Raw genomic sequence first — 22,397 nt, 5'->3', positions numbered from 1 at the left:
CTGTTTGTTGTTTTATTTATGTTACCAATTTTCTTTTAAAATGTTACCAATGTTTTTTTTTTTTGACTACTTTAATAAAGTATTAATTAGATTAACTAATGTCCAAAAAATATCGATTTTTTTTATATATTATAATTTATTAGTGATACCTGTCGAATCGCAATTGAAGTTTCATGAATCCCAAAACTGTTCATCTTCGTATGTCTTAGGCAGCGAGACGGGAGAGTCAATTTCGAAACCCGAGGATCGGCTGTTGTAATTGTCGACGTCTGCCGAGAAATCGTCTCCGTAGTCCTTGTCGCCGGTCCTTCCTTCGCTCAACGAATCACCCTCTTTCTCTAGCTCTATCTGCAAGTCCACACTGGACGCGGCCTCATCGTTCGCCTTGAATATCGAGTCTAGAACATTCGCGGAACCTTCCAAGTCCGGATCGGATAGTTTATTAGTCGATTCTCCGGGAATACCGCGTTTCGGACTAACCAGTATAGTCATTCGCGGCGATAAGCTATAGTCGACTTCGCTTCGTGGACTGACCAATACCGACATTTCCGTTTTAGAATCTTTGTTGCCGACATCTTCGCTTTCAATTTCAACTCTTAGTAAATTGTTATCCGTTATATTAATTTCTATTGGTTCTGCAGACGGTACTGTTTCTATACATTGCGTTTTTACATCGCCTTCCGATATCGGAACAGTTTGGACCGTTTCAATCATAACACTATTTGTTTCTATAATTTCATTTAAAACCTCATCTGCTTTTGTATCGTCACTGACAGATTTCGTTACGGCACTAAGCATCATTGTTTTAGATTTCTCATTGTCAATTAATATTTCATTATTTAAAGTTTCTTTCGCTAATACATTGTCTTCTTCATTATTATAGTCACCAGATTGTTTATCAATAACTTTAACTTTATTTATTTCATCGATATCTGCACTTGAGTGTACAACGTTATCTTTGCTGGGTACACTACCAATATCTGAGGAGTTATTTTGAGCGTCCAAATCGATATTTTGTTTGCGCGCGTTCGCATTTCCATTTCTAAGAATTCTGTCGGTTTGATAATATTTCCTGAACTCGCTAAGAGGAGTTTCCAGGTAGTTGTTGAGTTCGTTGTCCTGGAGCGCGCTGTGGCCCGCGGGCACTGGCGCCGCCGCTATAGAACTGGTGGTTCTATTCTTAAAACGCGTATCTATGAGATCAAGTTTCGTCGCGTACTGTTTGAGATGTTTATCGATGTCTCTCTTGAGGTCCTCCTCGATTTGTTTCCTTTGAAATTCTAATTTCTCTTGACTGTTTACTTGTTGTAACGACTTGCTTCTCTTCATATCTGTGCATGTGTGTGTATAAAAATAATGGAATATTTATTTATTTATTTAGATCAAATATCACAATTAAGGAAAAATACTTTATAATGAGCATCTTGTGAGTCCGCGCGGGTAGATACCACCACCCTGCCTATTTCTACCGTGAAGCAGTAATGCCTTGTGGTTTGAAGGGAGGGGCAGCCGTTGTAACTATACTGAGACCTTAGAACTCATATCTCAAGGTGGGTGGCGAATTTACGTTGTAGATGTCTATGGGCGCCAGTAACCACTTAACACCGGGTGGGCTGTGAGCTCGTCCACCCATCTAAGCAATAAATAAAAAAAAACTAACCCAGGCCCAGGGCAGTCTCCGGGTGCGGTCCGGCGCCGCCCCTCTCCTGGAAGCTCCGCCCCCGGAACTGTAAGTACGACATCTGGACGGCTTCTGCTTCGATCTCCAGCTTCCGGAGCCGCAGCTTCGCCTCTCGGAGAACAGAGCTCGGGCACTCGTCTCTGTGCGATGCTCGCCGGGGAACTTTCGTTTCATTGCTGTCGCAAAACATATCTTATAACTTTAAACGAGCAATTCTTGTATATAAATATATCGACGCTTGAAAGGCAAACGTGACTATAGTCGGATTTTTTATTAGACGAAGTAAACTGACGTTTACTGTGTTGTCAGTTTTTGATGAAATAAAAATAGTGTTGTGACAAAGTGAACGATTGAAAAAACTCCTGAATTAATGAAATTGCCTCGATTGTCTAGTGAATAGTTAGTGTGCCGAACTGCCGATATCGGGCACGGGGTTCGAATTTTAGCCGTGCTTTGTACATACCAACGAGTTTTCGACGAAACATTATGTTCCTATGGTATCTACCTGTACTGAATACCGAGTGTTTTAAACATTAAGAAAAACATTGCGAGGAAGCTTGTAAGACTGTCCTATTTCCAATGCATCATATAGTTGAAACTATAGATGTATAAAATATAACAATTATAGGTACATAGGTAATGAAAAAAAAAAAAACTGATTGTAGTTACATACTACTAGTAACATATTATTATATTGGATCACTTTAATACAATTTTATTGTAAAATATAAATAATATTCTTTTATAGTTTGAAATTAATGAGTAACTCTTCACACTCATTGTTCATTTATGTGATTGAACGAGAACTGAACGCATCACTATTACTTTAAATATAGCAACATTATTTCACAAAGTGACATTAGCTACTGTCAGCTCTCTTCGTCTAATTAAAAATCCGACTATAAGCGACAATGCGTGATCTTTACAGTAGACTAATTTTAAGTTGAAATACCTGAAAATTTTTTATTTTAACGAATCTAGCTGTAGGATTGAAATCATTTTAGACCTAGAAATATATATTTTTTGCGCATCGAATATGGTTATTGCCTATCATTTATACAAAGCAGTTATTGTCGCTTAGTCACGTTTGCCTTTCAAGCGTCGATATATTTCTTATGAGACAATGGGTCTTTTTGGCGGGAGCGCGAGGAATGAAGTTGTGCGATTTTTTTATTTTGTCTATTTAGTGTTTCTTCAGGTTTAAATGTCTAATAACGGTGGTTTATTAACTGTTTAATATTAGAATCTGTGAAAGTGCACAAGTGCGGGAAAATGGAACAAAGACGCTGGACGTAACTTCTCGGGATCCTCCAAAAAGTCCACTGAAAAAATCTCAGTAAACGACCACTATTTTACTGAGATTATATTTCATACCATATCACCTCATCTCATTTAATTTAATTTCACCCCATATTATCATCCCTACTAATATGTAAATGTGAATGTAAGTTTGTTTGTTACGCTTTCAACGCGAAAACTACTCAACCGACCATCATGAAACTTTGTACACATATTCTTGGAGGTATTAGAAGTAACATAGGATACTTTTTATTAAGAAAAAAAAAAAAAATTTTATCGAAAAATTAATTTTTTTTACGCCATCTACCGGTTCAGTAATGAAGTTCCAATCCTGAGTTCCAATACTGTAAATGAAGTCGCGGGTAAAATTTAGCGTTACGCCAAAGTAACTATTGCACGCGGACGAAGTCGCGGGCAAATGCTAGTTTTTCATAAAAATAAGAATATAAATTAAAGCAAGACGTGACTTAAAGGTCTTAGTTACACGGTCATAAAATGCCTTAAAAAAAAAAAATTTATGAGACAATGTTGATATCACTGACCCTCGAGTAATTCTTTTAGTTGGTCTCAACGTTTTGTGAGAGGGGTTTCCTAGAATGTGGAATGTGTGGATGAAAATACGCTCCTATTGACTTTTTTTAGTGTAGGACAAGGTGTCGATCCGGTGTCCCATCAATAAAAAAAAACAAATGGTAGTAATAATAGTCGACTTACGATTTCAACTTTCTTCTAGCGGCTCGGGGGGCGGAGTGGGGTGTCTCCGCGGGGGGCGGGGGACCATCTCTCGACATCCGAACGATACTACTCAAAATAAATATACATATTTTTTTATCAAGACTCAGTCTCGTGTGATCTTTATAGGACCGATAGCGATATTATAAGTAATCTATGAATAATACACATACTTTGTGTAATAATTTAGAACAAATTAAAAACTGGCTGTAGCCATTATAGAACATTATGTGACACATGCCTGAATCTCGCTAACGACATTTTCAAATAAAAGTTGCAAACAACAACATTCGGACCGTCAGTCTACCGAGTAATTACACTCGCTCGGTAGAAGATCTTTTTTTTATTGCTTAGATGGGTGGACGAGCTCACAGCCCACCTGGTGTTAAGTGGTTACTGGAGCCCATAGACATCTACAACGTAAATGCGCCACCCGTATTGAGATATAAATTCTAAGATCTCACTACAGATTTTCAATTTTTTGTACATATATCTCTAAAAGTCAATTGAAATCTTTGGTAAGTACTGTGTGCGTCGCTAAGGTCGACCGATGACGAACCACCCAAATGTCGTTTCAGTGGAAGAGTACAGATAATATAAATAACGCACCGAGGTTCGTCTGGAACAAGTCCCGGGACATCATCTGTATTTCCAAGCAGCTCCGAATCTCGACTGCAACCTGCAAATGAATTAGTAACGTATCGGTTATAATTACTGCCGTGTTGGACAATAGTGAGAATGATTAATGGGTTGCCCGATCCACCTTACTGGTGGTAGGACCTCTTATGAGTCCGCGCGGGTAGGTACCACCACTCTGCCTGTTTCTGCCGTGAAGCAGTAATGCGTTTCGGTTTGAAGGGTGAGGCAGCCATTGTATAATAAGCCGATGATATAAACGTCACGTCAATTATGAGTACAAACATCAGTTTAATGATACAAGAAGAGTTATAATATAAATAAATGATAATTTTAAAAAAAACTAACAAAATACGCTTTTATAGAAAATCCAACTAAAAAATAGAAAATAAATTTGAATTAAAAATAGTGTAAGTAAAAATGATTTTATTGTAAAAAAAGCGTGGGGTACATGGTATCAGTAGTTAGTTATAAATATTTTATGAACAGATATGAGTAGAAGGGTTATTTTGCTAATATCCTGAAAAGCACCCCACGCTTTTTTAAAATAATTTTTTTTTTCTTACTCTACTTTTAATTCAAATTTATTTAAAAAAAATTATTTATTTTTTAGTTGGATTTTCCATAAAAGCGTATTTTGTTAGTTTTTTAAACTATTATTTATTTTTTTAGTTAAATTGCAATTTTTTTATTTTTTTTTTAATATTGAATCGTCATCGTCATCGGTCCTTAATAAGTATACAAAATTTCGAGTTAATCCGACGTTTTGAAATCATGTTCAAAGATTCCGTTACATACTAACATACATACATATACGTCTGAAGCTAATAAAAGCGTTTTAAAAAAAAGATTATGTTACGTTACGTACTAAAAAACTTCCGTGATTTTACTGATAAAAGATCATTTATTATGGTATTTTTCTTATTTTTCATAAAATGGATTTATATTTAAATTTTAAATGCAAACTTTAAAAAAAAATCGATTTTTTGCACCTCGATTTTTTTGTGAATCGATTTATTAGGTTACGATTCGAATCGATTTAAAAATCCATCTTTTTCGTAAAGAATCGCATCCCTACCGCGAACTCCCGTTACGTGCGACGTTACCGTACCTCGGCTCCCGGGAGGGTCCCGCGGGGCGGGGAGGTCGCGGCGGGCGGCGGACGCGCGCTGCGGGTACTTCGTTCTGCAATCAAACGCGGGCTCTTAAGTTTCTTGATGTAGCTTGCAGAGGTCAAACTCACGGTGACGTCACCGCCAATAATATCGCCCATTTAATTATACTAGTGGTCCCCCTACTAGTCGAAATTCGACTATAGTTCTACTGTCAGACTATTATACTTCTTTAATCGTAGATTTCGCCAAGACTACACTGTAGACAAATAACATTAAAGACAAACAATATTAATCTATTCTCAATTTGACTACAGACTTAAAACAACAACTAAAGTCTGACAATAAGCAAAGAGTTCCATATATTAGGATGGCAAAAAAAACTTTTTTTTTTTCTTTAGGTACTACAAAAATATCGTCCAAGATGATGAAAAAAATTCTGGTAAAGTTTGAGCTCTTAATATTAATATTGAGATGTGCCGAATCAGGATTTTTGATTTCCCATTTAATAACACGGAATTTTTGTTTTCATTGGAGTTTTATTGTATCTCACGAAATTATCATGTAATAAAACGGAATACATATTTTTGTAGGGAATTAAACGGCCTACAAAAAAGGTCTGAAATAATTTTTTGCTAAATCAACTCGGTTAAAAGTTATTCGGAGTTAAAGTTTTACCTAAAATGATATATGATGACTCACAATGAAAAACAATATATACTTTTTTACAAAAACTAGGCTTACAAACATATAAATAACAACATATTTTTTCATTTTTACTTTCCATATTTATTGAGAATGAAAGCTTTGAAAACTTCTACCTTTTAAACACAATTTTAAAAAAATATTAGCATCTTACACTCCTTCTCTATATCTATACTTCTATACTAACATATAAATCTACAGTGGTTTTTACGGATGTTCCATTATAACTACTGAACCGTGCATCCGATGGACTTGAATCTTGGTATCAATGTAGAAAATACATATACTTAATGGATAGGCTAATATTTAAGTATATGACTGTTGGACTCCCTGCACCAGTTGCCCCCGTTAATGATGAGAATCTTTGTGGGGGTGAGAAACAATAATGTTAATTTTAAATGCCCAGCGAAGCGGACGGGTACAGCTAGTTTTTTATAAATGTGGAAAATTTCACACTCTTCCGTTTTCGCAATTTATATAAAAAGGGGAATTATATAGATTAACTATATATATAATTATATAGATAGTATTAATTATATAGATTAACTAACGGGTTAATGTCGTCACGAAGTAATCCTCAAGATTTCAACGTCACGTTTATGGGTAGGGGCGTGAGTCTGCCGTCACCACCACGGGGACCGGTAGACTCACGCCACAGATAACCCCCAATCCCCAAACCCCAAATGGGGGTTATCTGTGACTCACGCAAACAAAGCCCAGTTTACAAGTTCTTCAGTTACCGCGTATCTGCCCCGGTCCTGCTCGCTACGACGCCGATAAAAGGCACGAGGTCACCGGGCAACAGCACCCGAGGCCTCGTGGTCGCGAACCAGGACAACTCCTCCCCGGACCCTTGGTGATGCCCAACTTGTGACGGGTTGAACGCGACCGGTGGCGAAATTCTGTGCATTATAATACTGTACTGATTTGGTTCAAAATCTTATTTTTTGTTATTGCTTAGATGAGTGGACGAGCCCTCAGCCCACCTTGAGATATAAGTTCTAAGGTCTCAGAAAGGTTACAACGGCTGCCCCACCCTTCAAGCCGAAACGCAATACTGCTTCACGGCAGAAATAGGCGGGGTGGTGGTAACTACCCGTGCGGACTCACAAGAGGTCCTACCACCAGTAATTACGCAAATTATAATTTTGCGGGTTTGATTTTTATTACACGATGTTATTCCTTCACCGTGGAAGTCAATCGTGAACACTTGTTAAGTACATATTTCATTAGAAAAATTGGTACCCGCTTGCGGGAATCGAACACCGTTGCATCGCTCGATACGAATGCACCGGACGTCTTATCCTTTAGGCCACGACGACTTCATCGAAGTTGTACGATTTATTTTATTTTGTCTATTTAGTGTTTCTTCTAACGGTAGTTTATTAACCGTTTAGTATCTGTGAAAGTGCACAAATGTGGGAAATGTACTGATGGTAGGACCTCTTGTGAGTCCGCACGGGTAGGTACCACCGCCCTGCCTATTTCTGCCGTGCAGCAATGTGTTTCGGCTTGAAGTGTTGGGCAGCCGTTGTAACTATACTGAGACCTTAGAACTAATATCTCAAGGTGAGTGGCGCATTTATGTTGTAGATGTCTATGGGCTTCGGTGACCACTTAACACCAGGTGGGCTGAGAGTTGGTCTACCCATCTAAGCAATAAAAAAATAAAATAAAATGTGAAATAAAGCCGCTGAATGTAACTTCTCGGGATCCTCCAAAAAGTCCACTGAAAAAATCTCAGTAAATGACCACCATTTTACTGAGATTATGTATTTCATCCCATATTATCTCATCTCATTTAATTTCATGCCAATTGATTAAGTTTTCTTCGTTTTTATTATTATTCATAAACTATACAAAATTAGAACTGCGAATTATCAAAATCTTATTACTTGACGCTGGCTAATGCACAAACTGTGCCGGAGCCAAAAAATAAAGAAGAAAAATATGTATCAATACCTACCGGGGATATCCGGGTTCCGCGCGCATCACACCCGGCGCGGGCTCATGGTTGTGGCGTTGCGACGGACACATCAGTGGCACTTGCGAGACAGCACACGCCTCCATAGACAAGCGAAATAAAGCGGTTTAAAATATGGAACAGTCTTTGCAGAACATAATCAAGACTTCGTCATCATGATTCAAGATACACAGTGCCATTCACAGCGTGATGTCTATGGGATCTATCGCTTAATAGTTCTGTTTGGAGAATAGGGTGACCAACATTTCGATGCAATAACAACTTTGAACTTTGTAGGCAGCGATTTGGCTCTGCCCCTGGCATTGCTAAAGTCCATGGACGGTAACCACTCACCACCAGGTGGGCCGTACGCTCGTCTACCACCAGGTGGGCCGTACGCTCGTCTGCTTACTAGGGCAAGAAAAAATAAAAACTTCAATTCGGCTGTATGGGTCAAGGAATTCTGTGTTCATTTTGTATAATTCCTACGGATATTTTCGCCGGATCTTCTTAGTAGGTTGCGATTCTCATTCGGTGGTTTATAAGGCTCTTTCTAGGGCTAGTATTAGTAAACTCTGTCAGGTTGAACCCGTGAGCTCAGATATCGATCCGCGCGTGACTGGAATAGTTCCTTAGACTACTAAAGATTAGGTAGGATAAAAAAAAAGAAAAAACTTAATAAAAGATTGACCCAACTCAAAAAAGCAAACTATTGGGAAATCGCAAAAACGTTTTATTATTTTGCAACTTATCTGATTTCATCATATATCCTTCTCATCCATAATGACAATAGCCTGATCAATAAAGAAAAAAATGTATTGGAAGATTATTTGATTAAGTAATTCATGAAATTGAAATGTAATTTTTAGGATTTTGTGTTTTTAATTTTAATTTTTAACGTTTTGAAATTTTATCTCTTAGTTATTTTCATTACTATGTTAAATTGCTGTACTATTTAGGACACATTTTGATTACATGTCTGGATTTTATTAATAGTTTCACTAATACTTTTTAATGTTACATGTAACTTTTTGTATTACAGTAATCTAATAAACTGTTTTATTTATTATGTGCATGTAAATATAATTAGTATGTATTGTATGTAAGAATATAGGTATATAAATAAGTTAGTTATACAGGGGGTCCCAGAACTCAACGTCAAGCCGAAACGGGGTGACAGGATTGATTGTAACCATCAAGAGAAAAATAAAAAAAAATCTATCCCATGCAGTTTGGAAATTATGGGCATTAAGACTATTTGTTAAAATATGTTTTTTTTTATTGCTTAGATGAGTGGACGAGCTCACAGCCCACCTGGTGTTAATTGGTTACTGGAGCCCATAGACATCCAGAACGCAAATGCGCCACCCACCTTGAGATATATAAGTTCTAAGGACTCAAGTATAGTTACAACGGCTGCCCCACCCTTCAAACCGAAACGCATTACTACTTCACGGCAGAAATAGGCAGGGTGGTGGTACCCACCCGCGCGAAATCATTATGAATCAAAAAAATTGGAATTGGATCAAAAAAATCATAAAAATTTTAATGGCTCGGAATGAAGCTTACGACGAATTATGAAAGAGCTAGGCTTCAGATGGAAAAAAAGAACAGAAAATAATCGGAAGCTGGTAAATGAAAAAAGTAACATTCGATTACTACGAATCGAATATCTTCAAAAAATAATTAATTATAGACAAAAAAGAAGACCGAATCGACCGAGTTGTAAACTACGCCGATGAGCCCTATGTCGACTCATCACGATGATAGCGACTCGGGTGATGAAAACAGTGATGATGATGATGGTCAAGATTATGATAACGAAAAAAAAATTACAAATACCAGCTTCGCTTCAACTGAACGAAGACCTGGCTACAGCTCTAGTTTTGACTTAATAGAAGGAATATCTATTTTACCCCAAGATTAAATTATTACAATTATTAACCTATATGTTTTGTTGATGTTCTAATAAATATATAAATAAATACATATGTTGATTTTAATAATTTAATAGCATTATGACGCAAAGAAAATAATGTTTTTGCACGTGAGTGTACCATGCGCAAACTTACCCCCACTACGTCAACAAATGCTCAAGAAGTTTGCCGGTTATTATACACGTTTTTTTTGTTACTCTTAACACCTCGCTTAATCATGACAAATGACAATAGTGTTAATATCCTATAATTTACTTATTATATCAAAGTAATTCAATTTCAAAGTGATTTCTGAGGGCCGATCCCGGCGGCACTGCAATGCCGGGCCGACCCGTGACGGGAGTGGAGCGAGCCCCGAACATCCCGTCGTTTTACAAAAATCAGTTTAATATACTGGTCCCTCAATGAGGGAACTTTCAGATATTAAGCTGAAAAGAACAGATACTACACTTTGATCTTAGCCAAAAGGCCGAGAAGCGATATCGAAAATGTTCGACCGCGATCTCCTGATTCGACCGCGGAGCATCTCGTCATCGCGATCTAGAATTTGTTCTAAAATGAACAACGACATCTATTGGTGCACTTTATAAACTTTTGAAAAAAATATTCACCTACTTGTTGCGAAATCATTCTCAGTCTATTGTTCTCTTCTTGCAAACGTAATAATCGTTCGACATATCTGAATTCAATTTCTATTGTTCTCCTGGAACTTGATTCACCGCGGTCCCGACTTGGTTCCCGCTTGACATCATAGACGCTTGCCTAAATAAACATTTCGTAATGAAGAACAATGCATAGAACTAATACACAAAATTGTTCATAAATTCGAAGTAAAATAGGCACTATAGACACAATTTTTTTGTTTATCGATATTTATATCTTTGACTTTTTGGCGGGAACGCGAGGAGTGAAGTTGTGTGACTTGTTTTATTTTGTCTTTTTAGTGTTCAGGTTCAGGTTTAAATGTGTAATAACGGTGGTTTATTAATTGTTTAATATCTGTGAAAGTGCACAAATGTGGAAAAATTAAATAACGCCGCTGAACGTAACTTCTCGGGATCCTCCAAAAAGTCCCCTGAAAAATCTCAGTAAATGACCACCATTTTACTGAGATTATATTTCATCCCATATCACCTCATCTCATTTCATTTTATTTTATCCCAGTTGATAAATTAGAAAACAGACATTAATGTCTCAAATCAATCATCTTCATTTAATTTTCACTTCACTCCATGTTATCATTTTTCATAAACATAATAATATAAATTAAAATAAGACATGACAGGTCTTAGTAACCAGGTCATAAAATCCCTTAAAAAAAAAACTATATCTTTCTAAAATTAAATATAAAACTTTTTTTTTAATTACTATTGTATGGACTCAAAATAAAAAGCACGTACCTGACAAAAGTTGACATTCTTCAGTCTCTTCAGATCGTTAACAACATTACTGTCTTTCACTTTACCGTCACTCCTGTCACACCCGACATCATTACTGTTGTTCAGCACATGGACATCACCAGAATCGGTAATAGTGCTTTTCTCCGCGGTACACTTCATTTTATTCGATTCGATGTATCGTTTCAATATCGATATTTCATCTCGCAAACTGTCGTAACGCGAACCGAGATCTTTATCGATATTATTCGAGTTTTTGGATATCTTCAATTGTTGTAATTCGTCTCGTTCCTTGTTTATGGCTTCTCGTTCTGTCCGCATCGTGTCGAGATGTCTCGACAGTGTGACGAGTTCGTTCGATATTTGTGTTCGCATCTCTTCGGCGCGTTCTCTTAGAAGTGTTTCTGCTTCGGCTACTTTCACTCTCAGATTTTCTTCCTGTTAAGCGTTAAAGAAAAATTTGATAAAAAAAAACACCCCTTATATAGATACAGCGGGTACATTTTGTATCTTAATAAAAATTTAATTTTTTTTATTTTGCCAAGAAAATTAAGAGCCAATACAATTTATTATTTTAAATACCACATAGAAACTTACCCTAATTCAATAATGACTTTTCTTTCAATTAAAATGTAAAATAATAGAGATATAATCATCATCATCATTATTATTATTGTTTTTAAATGTTATCATCATAATTCTGTTCTAGACTTAGATGTAAATGACTTAGATGTAAATAATGAAATGGCTACCTTGAGACGCAGCCTGTCGGTCTCCTGCTTGAGGTGGGTCATGGCACGCGCGACGTGCGCGTGCTGGTCCCGCAGTGACCGCGCGAGGCCCCAAAGGAATTTCTTCTTCTCCCTGATGTTCGTCTCCAGTTTCGCTTCACGAGATCTATATGTTTCTTCTAACTGTTTAATAAAAGCGACACAAATAAATAATGACATCTTTTTCTTGTTTTTTTTTTTGATATATAGTACTAATTAAGGCTAAATATTGTATATTATATACAAAGTATTAAAACCGCCCGATAAGCCAGGATTGCTTACAATTCACTAACGATAATTTCACCTTTCATTATTCCTTAAATGGTTACCGGGGCACATGGGCTCAATTTCCATGCACCTTGAGACAAAATAACCCTCAATTTTATTAATACAGCATGGGTAATGACCTTATTCGAGTGGGAAGATCGATACTTTTTGGTTAATTAACACTGGCACACTAGTTTTATTTTAAAAGAAGAAAATATTAATGACTGATAACAAATTGATTTAACGATGTTACAAATAGTATTTTTTTAAGGGATCAAAGATTTTGTTGTTTAACTAAATATCCACTAGATTTCGCCATACCATCCCACATCTTTTTACCTAGGAGTATTAGTACCTCATCACACTTCTCCTGCAGTTGCTGAGCGTGACCGGCCAGAAGTCTCTTTCTTTTCTTCTCTTCTTCCTCCCTTAACATCTGCACTTCTGTTTCATAAACTTCCTTAAGTTGCTTGAACATCTAAAACATATATCAAACGTTTTTACTTAGTCAAGACTTTGAAACAACACAGTTGTTACGGGTGTTAGGACCTCTTGTGAGTCCGCACGGGTAGGTACCACCACCCTACCTATTTCTGCCGTGAAACAGTAATGCGTTTCGGTTTGAAGGGTGGGGCAGCCGTTGTAACTATTCTGAGATTTTAGAACTTATATCTCAAGGTGAGTGGCACATTTACGATGTAGATGTATAGACATGGGGCTCCAGTAACCACATAACATCAGGTGGGCTGTGCGCTCGTCCACCCATCTAAGTAATAAAAAAAAGTTCCATTTTCAGATTCAAATTAAAATTAAATTTTTTTGAAAACATAATATCTCCCTATCTCTTTCTTCCATAAGTATAAGGTAAAAGAACTCCCGTATCAGCTGACTTCCTCCAGTGCGGGTTACCAATGTAAAATTTGCAATATACTATGTAAAATTCAATGTATGTTTGTTCGTGTATTACTCGCTATACCGTTGATCAGAGTCAAACTAATTTTACCAAATCATTCCTTGCAATTTATCTTCGCTAAAGGCATAGTAACATCAATACACGACAGATGGCACGCGAGTAGTTTCAACAAATATGTTTATTATTGACAGTTAGCTGTAGGGACGTGTAGTGAAAAGTGACTATAATATAGTTTTAAAGAAACGGCTCTTGTGAGATTCAAGTATCTCTAGATAAAAATTAATATTTCACACTATACTATTGAGTGATTTTAATGAATAATATAGTGTGAAACATTTTCTATGTAGAGATAGATACTTGAATCTTGGAAGGAGCGATTTTTTGTGGCACGATAAAATTACGCCTTTTTAAGTTATTGGTTTAAAAAATATTAATAATAAATATGTAATTTACATAAAAAAGGTTTATGGAGAAAAACGCATTCGTAAACGTTCTTTTGCTGACACAATAAAGACTATGGTATTGTGAATATAATTATGTGAAACTTTTGTGGGTACATTACGAAATACCCTACAAATAGATTTTATAAGCAATATCTTTAACATATTATTATATTTGACTATATACCGGTAAAATGGGGCGATTAGGGATTGACAGGCGAATCGGGAAAAAACCGGGAAAATCTTTCGACGCTCAATATAAGTTTTATATTCGTTGCAAAATCTTCCATTTTTTGTAGTTTAATAGTAGAATGTTGAAAGTTCACAAAACAACTCTGAATATGCATGATAATAGCTGCTAACTTATAAAAAATCGCGTTTCAAATTAACTTCCTGTGGTGGTAATTATTTTAGTGCTAGAAACTTTGCTCTCTTTTATTTATTTGATAATAATAGAAGACGACTATGATTTATAAACGTTATTTAGTGTTTGAACCAGCATATATATTAAAGGAAAGTCTCAGTTGTTATTGGTTTTAATGTATTTGATTAAATAAAAATAAATGTAAAAATCTGTTGTTTTTGGGGATATTGGGGACGTCTTAGGTACAAATAACAACGAAAAAGGGGTCAATTGGGATGAGAATACGTGAAATGGAAACGACTTAAGTATAAATAGGTACATGTTTGTAGGGTTGTCTATGTAGTTATAACAATATTTTTTAAATTTGTTGGTAAAAATCTGGTTTATTCGAAGCGAAATTGGGAATAAGTCTTTATTTGAAATAGATAAGCAATTTAATATAAGTAAGTCCATTTGGCAGAGACATGTAACAAGATCAATGAAATCTCAAGGTGGACAAAAATGTCTAAGTAATACATAATAAAATATTTAATATTTGTTCAGAGTAGGGGTATTCATCTGATTAATCCATGGAATAACCGACACACCTAATCTCTTAACCCAGATAGAAATATCAGCACTGTCGATTGCACCTATAATTGAGGTGATGTCTGCCATGTACTTTTGTCAGTTTTTCAATTTTTTTTATTGATGATCACTTTGTTGGTGCAACTAAATAAATAAATAAATTAAAACTATATATAAAAATAAAAGTAGTGCCAACCCTAGGAAATTTCTCATTTCGTCCCAATTAACCGCAATTTTCGGGTAAATAGGGATTACACCTATTTTTGCATTTTTTGCTTAAACTGGAATGCTAGTTGCATAATTTTAAATTAGACAACAAAGATGCCCCCAAGACTCAATCGTTTTGATCCTGATATAGCATTATATACATCAACAACTACCTTAAAATTGCTCATAAAGTTGGAATTTGTCCCTAATCGCCCCATTTTACGGTACTTAAAAAGATTTAAAAAAAAAAAAGTTTAACACATTAATATAAAAAATATTAATTGTATATAAACCTCATCTAAGAGACTCTTTTCCATTAGATCAATGTTTCTCATCATTAATTCCGTATTGATGGGATTGTTTTGCGACTCATTTAAACTCTGAAATCCAAAAGGTTATTAATTGTCTTGCATTTTATATGTGCTCTCGCTTTACTAAAACCGACTGTTATGGTTTTAAGGTGATCGTTGCCTAGCAACGGATATTTGAAACAAGATAGATGCGATGCACCTTTTTTTTTAATTTGTTAATTACTTTCCGCCCTGGGTTCTTGTCCTTTAGCCAAAACTTCATTTCTAATTTATTATTATACAGTTTTCTATGTGTAAATTGAAATCGATTGTAATGAGAGATGTAATGCAATGATATCTGAATACCGAATTAAAATGCGAAGAAGTGTTTTTTTGTTTCGCTTCCTTCAACCGATGATCAAGAAATTTTGTGTACCTACATGTTGTCATGTGTATAGAAAAAGGCTATATGGTTACATCCAGAACACAAAAGCGGTCTTATTCGGAGGAATATTATGTGTGTTTTTTAACTCTATATTAACGCGAGCGAAACCACTTCTTAGCTATTATTATAATAATTTCAGTTTTTATGTATATGCTAGTAATATAATAATTTCAGTTTTTATAGCCATTACGTATATTGTTGGCTTGCATTGCTCGAGTATATGCATACATATATACGTAACGTTTAAACTATAAAGATAATAATTAAGGCATTATTCATGCAAATACGTTCCGCATTTTTTCAAACGCTTAAGATTCTCGTTTTGATGATTGAACTGATGATTACAAGTTCTCGTATCTTTTTTTCCCTACCTAAGCTGATGGTCTAGAGAAACCATATCAGCGTAACCTTAACTAGTAGGTGAGATCAAACCTGACGATGTTGCTAACACGAACCCTAGTAAGAGCCGTGCATCACAGAATCTACCACCAGATCGGAAACGCGACCCACTGAGAAGATCCGGCGAGAAACTCAGTGGGCTGCGTCTGTGGGTTAATTTACTCGCCGAGCCCTTCGTCGCAAGCGGCGGGTTCGACGAGAACGATGACCGGCTCGTATCGACAAAAGCCCGTCAATGGGATGCTGTAAAACCTTTATTACCTCAACGAAAGATTCTTTTTTTTCCTTGTACCTTCCTTTGACTTTCTTTATGTTATCTTGACACGTTTTACAGTAAGCGTAATGTTTGCACGACTCTTCCATTGGAGCGTATCTGCTGCAGTCTGTGCTACCGTCTTCCGTGTCTGATGCTTTTATAGAAGCCACGCTTTCCTTCGAAGGATGCTCTGAAAATTTTACACATGTAACAAAAACTTTCGACTTCTGTCTCAAGATAGGCACCGACTTCCACGATGGACTGTGAGGTCTTAGGTTATACGCAATCGAAGGGTGAAAGGCTCTATTTGGTTTACGCGACATTTATCTTTGTAATTATAGGTGCGATTTATTTGATATTAGCATCAACAATTCAATGTTTTTAATTGAACTTTAATTATGTTTACCCCATTCAAATAACTGAAGACGTGTTTTTATTATGATATTTTTTTTTAAAATTTTACTCTTTAAATAAGTTGAATTCTCTGTACAAAATTGAATCGTAGTTTGTAAGATTAGCTTGTTTTATATTTTTGTCACTTTAACATTTGGCTCTAAGTGGATTGCAGTCGTAACTCAGCGTTTTTTATTAGAATTTTTCGAACAGTACGGTCATGCCTACACAAAAACAAATTCCATGCGTGGGAAAAGAAGCACAGGCCTCATTATAAAATAAACATTGTTTCCTTATGGTTATTACTTAGTGATGACTCTCTTGGTCGCAAGGACGTTTCTCAAAACGTAATCCTTTTCAATAAAGATTGCATATCCTATATACTTGATGAAATGTAAACTGATCGTATTTTTCATTAATCACGATTAGACTATCCATAACTTCCAAAAAAATGGCTATCCGGTAAAGTTGCAATGCAATGTCGCTTAAACCAAATAGCCAAATTTCACACCTCGATATATTTGTTTACCTTTTTCAATTCCATCTTCGATTTCGTATTTGGCGTTACATTGAATGATACACATCAGTAATGGAATGTCCTCTCGACTCCGGTACAAATAAACGATTCTCGATGCGTATTCCGAATCACATTTGATACCTGTTTTGTTATTAAATCACTTGTTAATCAGATTAGATAAATTTAATAAAAATAAAAAATTTTAATTTTTCCAGTCGCGTAACCAGGGTTTCTTCCTAATGTCTCATAAAATTAAAGTGTTCTCCAAATTTATCTTTTAATAGCTTTTGCCCGCGACTTCGTCCGCGTGGAATGGTTCACAAATAATACTTTATTTTAGAACAAATTTGTTTAACATAAAAAACCTTAGTTTAAAGGGAAACAATTCTCTCATACATTACTTTAGCGAAACATTAATCGTTTCCGCAGCGCACGCAATGGAAGCTCTCAAAAGGGATTAAAACCCCGATTTTGAAACATCTTTATTGGTGCTCCGCTTGCATTGGTCTTAGCGTGATGTTATATAGCCTATAGCCTTCCTCGATAAATGGGCTATCTAACACTGAAAGAATTTTTCAAATCGGACCAGTAGTTTTATGAGGCTAGCGCGTTCAAACAAACAAACTCTTCAGCTTTATAATATTAGTATAGAAGTATAGATGAAAACCAAAGCGGACTGTCGAAATTTTTTTCTTATGACGCACTCTTGCATACTTGAATGTGACAGAAACCATAATAATTAATTATTATTTTTTTTTTTTTTAAAGATCGAGTAGAAGAAACTTTCGTAAAAAAGCAGAGCTTATAAGTCCATTAATCGAACTAAAAAAATATTTACCCTCCACCATCCACATTGGCATAGCTATACCGCTGGAACTTTCGAACGTATGATGGGTAGATGGGTAGATGAAGACTAATAGATATTAAATGAGTAACCGCTTATAGACACCAGTACGTGAGTGTTGGGTGTCACCCCAATTTGGGTAATGGTGACACCCCACATGAGGTACGCATCTCAATTTGAATCACATTACGGTTGTTCCGCTCTTAAACGCGGAAAACGTGATTGCTTCAGGCAGAAAGAGGCATTATTGTAGTACCCATCCGTAGAAGTTCATCATCTACCCCACTAGTAAAGACTAATAGTCAAAGAATGCTGAAGTTCACTGTCATGTGGTATTCCAAGACTTTAGCACAGTTTAGTAAAATATTTTATGATGGAGTTTAAAAACTAAAAATGTTAAAATTACCCAGATAATTTATAATAGACCAGACGTCATTCTCTTTCAATCGGAGTCCAGAGTAATCATCAGTGCCATGATCCATAAGCGTCTTGGCAAATCCAAATACCATATTGGCTAGTGGTATTTCAGAGACAAATACTGATAGTGTGTAGTTAAATTCCTAAAAATAAAGAGGTTCTTCATCGTTTAATAGGTTTTGTACCTTTTTTACTTTAAGTAGATAATCATTTTGGTTTCTCTCAAAAGCAAAAGCAAAGCGTATTCCAGATATTATAATATCGCAAAACAAAAAATAATGCACAGTATACTAGGCTAAAAAATATTAAGAAAATATTAGCTATGTTGTGATTATACAATTCTCAAAATCATCTTGTCTATTGTTGCACCCAAATCTCTCCCAATTTATTTTACTGAGTATTTATACAATCAATTTCAATTAAATAAAATATGAGGATATTAATGATAAAATAAATTAATGTCTATATCTTATACCTTTAAACGAGCAATTCTTGTATATTAATATATATATAATCTGAATCTCGGAAACGGCTCAACGATTTTCATAAAATTTAGTATAGCTACGTTTATTTTCAGAAAATGTTATTTTATTCGTGTTCTCAATAATCAACTCTTCCCGACATCTATTGGCGAATAATAATACTATTTTTCTTAATTGAGGGCAACTAACCGCTTTAAAGACACAACAAGATGGCGTTATCAAAAAAAAACCGAGCAAAGCTCGGTCATCATCTAGTTAAATTAGTACCACCATTAAATAGATTCAAATGTTTAAATTTTATTAAATTTTTGCTATTGAAATGTTCTAGGTAAAGTAGATATCTCCATTCATGCCATTCAATGCCAGTCAAGTGACAGAAAATTCAAATTTTAATTTAACACACTTCAGCTAATCAAGTTTGTAATCATCATTTTGGTAAGGTATAATTGAAAAACTATATAACCACACATACATACAACAACAATAAAACCTACAGTCTACCCTCTTTTTTATAATATAACCTATTTTTGCTCAATCAGGTTCAGAATTACCATTATATCCCTAAAAGAACATACATTGTTTTTGTTATCCAATTTAGTTTTGTAGCCTATTAATTGTTTTTGTTGCTATTAAATAATTTCTAAAATTTATTTCAAATATTAAATTAATAGTATGTGTATCAATAAATACTCACCAGACGCAGTAAATATTCTGATATCAACATATTCATAGCTTGGTAAGTGAGTTCAAGTCTTTGTGCAAAGTGTTTTTGGCATTCTAGAGGAGTACCTGTTTAAAAAATAATAATATATTAAAAGAAAGAGTATATATTATAGAACGAGTTTTTAAAACACAGTTATAACATGGAATTTTTTTTTGCAAAATTTCTTTGTGGTTATCATAATTAAATTGTTTATTGAAATTACTAGAATGCATGAGACTACTTATTTCTTCAACAACAATACTGTGCGCTTACAGTAAAATTTAAAGGAAATACTTAGCTTACAGACTGGAAAGAATTAATTGCCATCCAAGTCAGAATTCACTGATATAAAAATTATAACTTAAAAGGTTTGTGAGCAAAATCTTTTTCTTGTCTCTATTGTCAATGTTACCCATTTTGCAATGTTTTGTATTATTTTTCAAACCAAGTTGCAGTTTACGGATCCTTGTTATTGTTGTTGAAATGAAGCTTGCTTATCAGGTAGATCTTATGAGCAGTTTCGCTGTTAGCGATACTTAATGTAGTAGATATGTATTTGGACTTTTAAATCAGTTCCATTACTTCCAAATTTTACCCCAATCATACAACAATTTTTGCCTGTGGACCTTAGTAGTTACTAAATATTAATATAACTCTGACTTTTATTTCAATTTACACAGAAGTAAGAGAATAAATAAAAATTGGCTAATGTAATAACTTTGCGATAAGCTGTCTATAAGTTTGTTTACATTCAGTGGTCTTAAGCGCGTAAAACAATAAAACAAATACGACTTACCTGTTCGTGCACATTTTAAAACGTCGACAATGTGCCCTCGAAGATAAGCTCTTAAATCATTTATTACTCCATTTCTTTCAAATAAATTATACATGAATTTTTGAAAATTTTCCGCTGAATCGCTTTGCTTTGTTTCATTTTGTTCTTCAATCGAAGCTCTATCAACATTTAAATTGAACTCTTCCATTTTTATCGGTTAATTCATTTGTGAAGTTACGCGTTATTGCTCATTAAAACTTGTGTGCATGTTAAGTATTTTATTGTGAATTTTAAAAACATGGTTCACTCATCCCTGTAATTTCAAAGTTCCCAAACAGATTTCTGACGTTTGTTGACTATTTCCGACGTTCCCTGCCTGCAGCAATACAAAACAATTTCCGGATAAAAGCTCTATTATTATTAAAGTTTGAAGCATATACCGCAAGCTTAAATTTTATAAAAGTACTCATAATTTTTTTATGTTAAATATGATTAATTTATTAAATAATATATTAAAATGTATGTAGCCAGTAAATTTAAAATTATTACAGTTAGAGATACAGTATTTCAACCCATCTCATAACAGTCCCTGTGGCGCAGAGGATAGCGCGTTGGACTTCTAATCCAAAGGTCGTGGGTTCGATCCCCACCAGGGATGCGCATCTGTTTTGGCATTGTTTTTTTTTGAATATGATTTTTGTCTTGTGGTCATCAAAAGTTTCATTTTAATTTAAATATGCTATTGTTCCATTATTATTCTTAGAAAAGAGTTTCGGTTAAACACTATTTCCTTTGATTGGCGTATTGTGAACTGTCAGAATTTAAGGGCGAGTTCATCAGCATCGTGGAAAACCTTTAAACCTAAAAATGCGAGCTTATCTTTTTTTCTGTCCCCTTTGGTCAAAGCTTAGACACCGTAAGCTATTTTTCAGATTATGAAATGAGCCAAATCGGAACTTTTTGTAACTAAAATAGTTTCTTTTTGTCATCTTAATGAAAACGATTTATTTAGTTCCCTTTAAAAAACCTTCAAAAATTACAAAAAAATAATTATTTAATGACATGAAAGATGATTAACTAATTGACAAATATAAAAATAGAAAACTCTTTAAAAATAATTATGGTTTACTATGGCATATTAAGTCCATTTTACCTCTTCACGTGCACTTATGCATAATTATGTGTTTTTTGGTTACGAAAATGTAGTTTTCGCTTGCATTATTTATATCGATATTATCTTTACTAACAGGAAGTGACCGCAATTTCGTTCTTCTCCTCGGAACCAGGGCACCTGCTGACTACAATTTGTTCTACGTTCATCACATACTCATTAACTCCATGGTTCATCATCAATCAACATTTTTTTTCAAGTTTTTGGTATTAGGTTGTACGCCCAATCAGTACCATAAGCTGCAGAGTATTCCAATGTATTTAACCCTCTTAGCGCTGAGCTTGTTTTCAAATATTTTGCAGAAATTGCTAAAGAATTTTATGAAAAACTCAAAAAAAAATCCAAAAATCAACGCTAATGGTACACCGCGCGTAGTTCGTTTCCAAATGATTCTTGTCCACCTGATGGTTGTCTGGAAGAGATCGCTCTTAGCGATAAGACGGCCAATTGTACTTTTTTGTTTTTCATGTATCGCACTGTTTATTTGTTTTTTGGTGTACAATAAAGAATACTCTCTCTCTCTCTCTCTCTCTAAATTCAGAGTAAAATAATTTTAAATGGTTATTTCTAAATGTTATTAACTTTTTTAAAACGTTATACCTGCATGTGCGCGGTGAGACACGTCCGTCCTAATACCTATATTCAAACTGCGCAAATAGTATTCCGACACTCTACACTTTTTACGCATTAATAGAGAGTCGATCTATCGACGGTT

The 22,397-nt window shown here is 35.0% G+C and overlaps 1 protein-coding gene and 2 non-coding genes across 3 annotated transcripts; 1 reads left to right on the top strand and 2 right to left on the bottom strand.

Annotated features, from left to right (window-relative positions):
• Position 1: 1 nt before the first annotated feature.
• LOC114242726 (uncharacterized) lies at positions 2-21,766 on the bottom strand. Its single transcript, XM_089739315.1, has 18 exons — positions 21,665-21,766; positions 20,533-20,883; positions 19,728-19,822; positions 18,541-18,694; positions 17,303-17,431; positions 16,386-16,570; positions 15,284-15,370; positions 12,855-12,977; positions 12,215-12,376; positions 11,466-11,900; positions 10,681-10,827; positions 8,132-8,229; positions 6,906-7,067; positions 5,460-5,533; positions 4,322-4,391; positions 3,695-3,781; positions 1,661-1,857; positions 2-1,331 (listed from the first exon to the last, which is right to left on the bottom strand). The coding sequence occupies exons 2-18, from the start codon at positions 20,717-20,719 to the stop codon at positions 172-174; spliced, it is 3,552 nt and encodes a 1,183-aa protein (XP_089595441.1). The 5' UTR covers positions 20,720-20,883; positions 21,665-21,766; the 3' UTR covers positions 2-171.
• Positions 10,354-10,546, bottom strand: LOC114242766 (U2 spliceosomal RNA). The gene has a single exon (XR_003624670.1). It is a non-coding gene; the product is annotated as a U2 spliceosomal RNA (small nuclear RNA).
• Positions 21,097-21,169, top strand: TRNAR-UCU (transfer RNA arginine (anticodon UCU)). Its single transcript has one exon. It is a non-coding gene; the product is annotated as a tRNA-Arg (tRNA).
• Positions 21,767-22,397: the final 631 nt, after the last annotated feature.

The sequence above is a fragment of the Bombyx mandarina genome, chromosome A1 (assembly GCF_030267445.1).
Source record: "Bombyx mandarina strain Sakado chromosome A1, ASM3026744v2".
In the NCBI taxonomy this organism is placed as follows: Eukaryota; Metazoa; Arthropoda; class Insecta; order Lepidoptera; family Bombycidae; genus Bombyx; species Bombyx mandarina.
This window is presented reverse-complemented; position numbering and strand designations above follow the sequence as displayed.

Bases quoted from the DNA above. Each gene is read 5' to 3' on its own strand.
- LOC114242726 (XM_089739315.1), bottom strand. From the start codon at position 20,719: ATGGAAGAGTTCAATTTAAATGTTGATAGAGCTTCGATTGAAGAACAA. The intron at 15,371-16,385 runs GTAATAAAGGTT...TTTGGATTTCAG, and splicing joins AAAAAGAATCTTTCGTTGAG to AGTTTAAATGAGTCGCAAAA. The intron at 7,068-8,131 runs GTAGGTATTGAT...TATAATGCACAG, and splicing joins GCGGAACCCGGATATCCCCG to AATTTCGCCACCGGTCGCGT.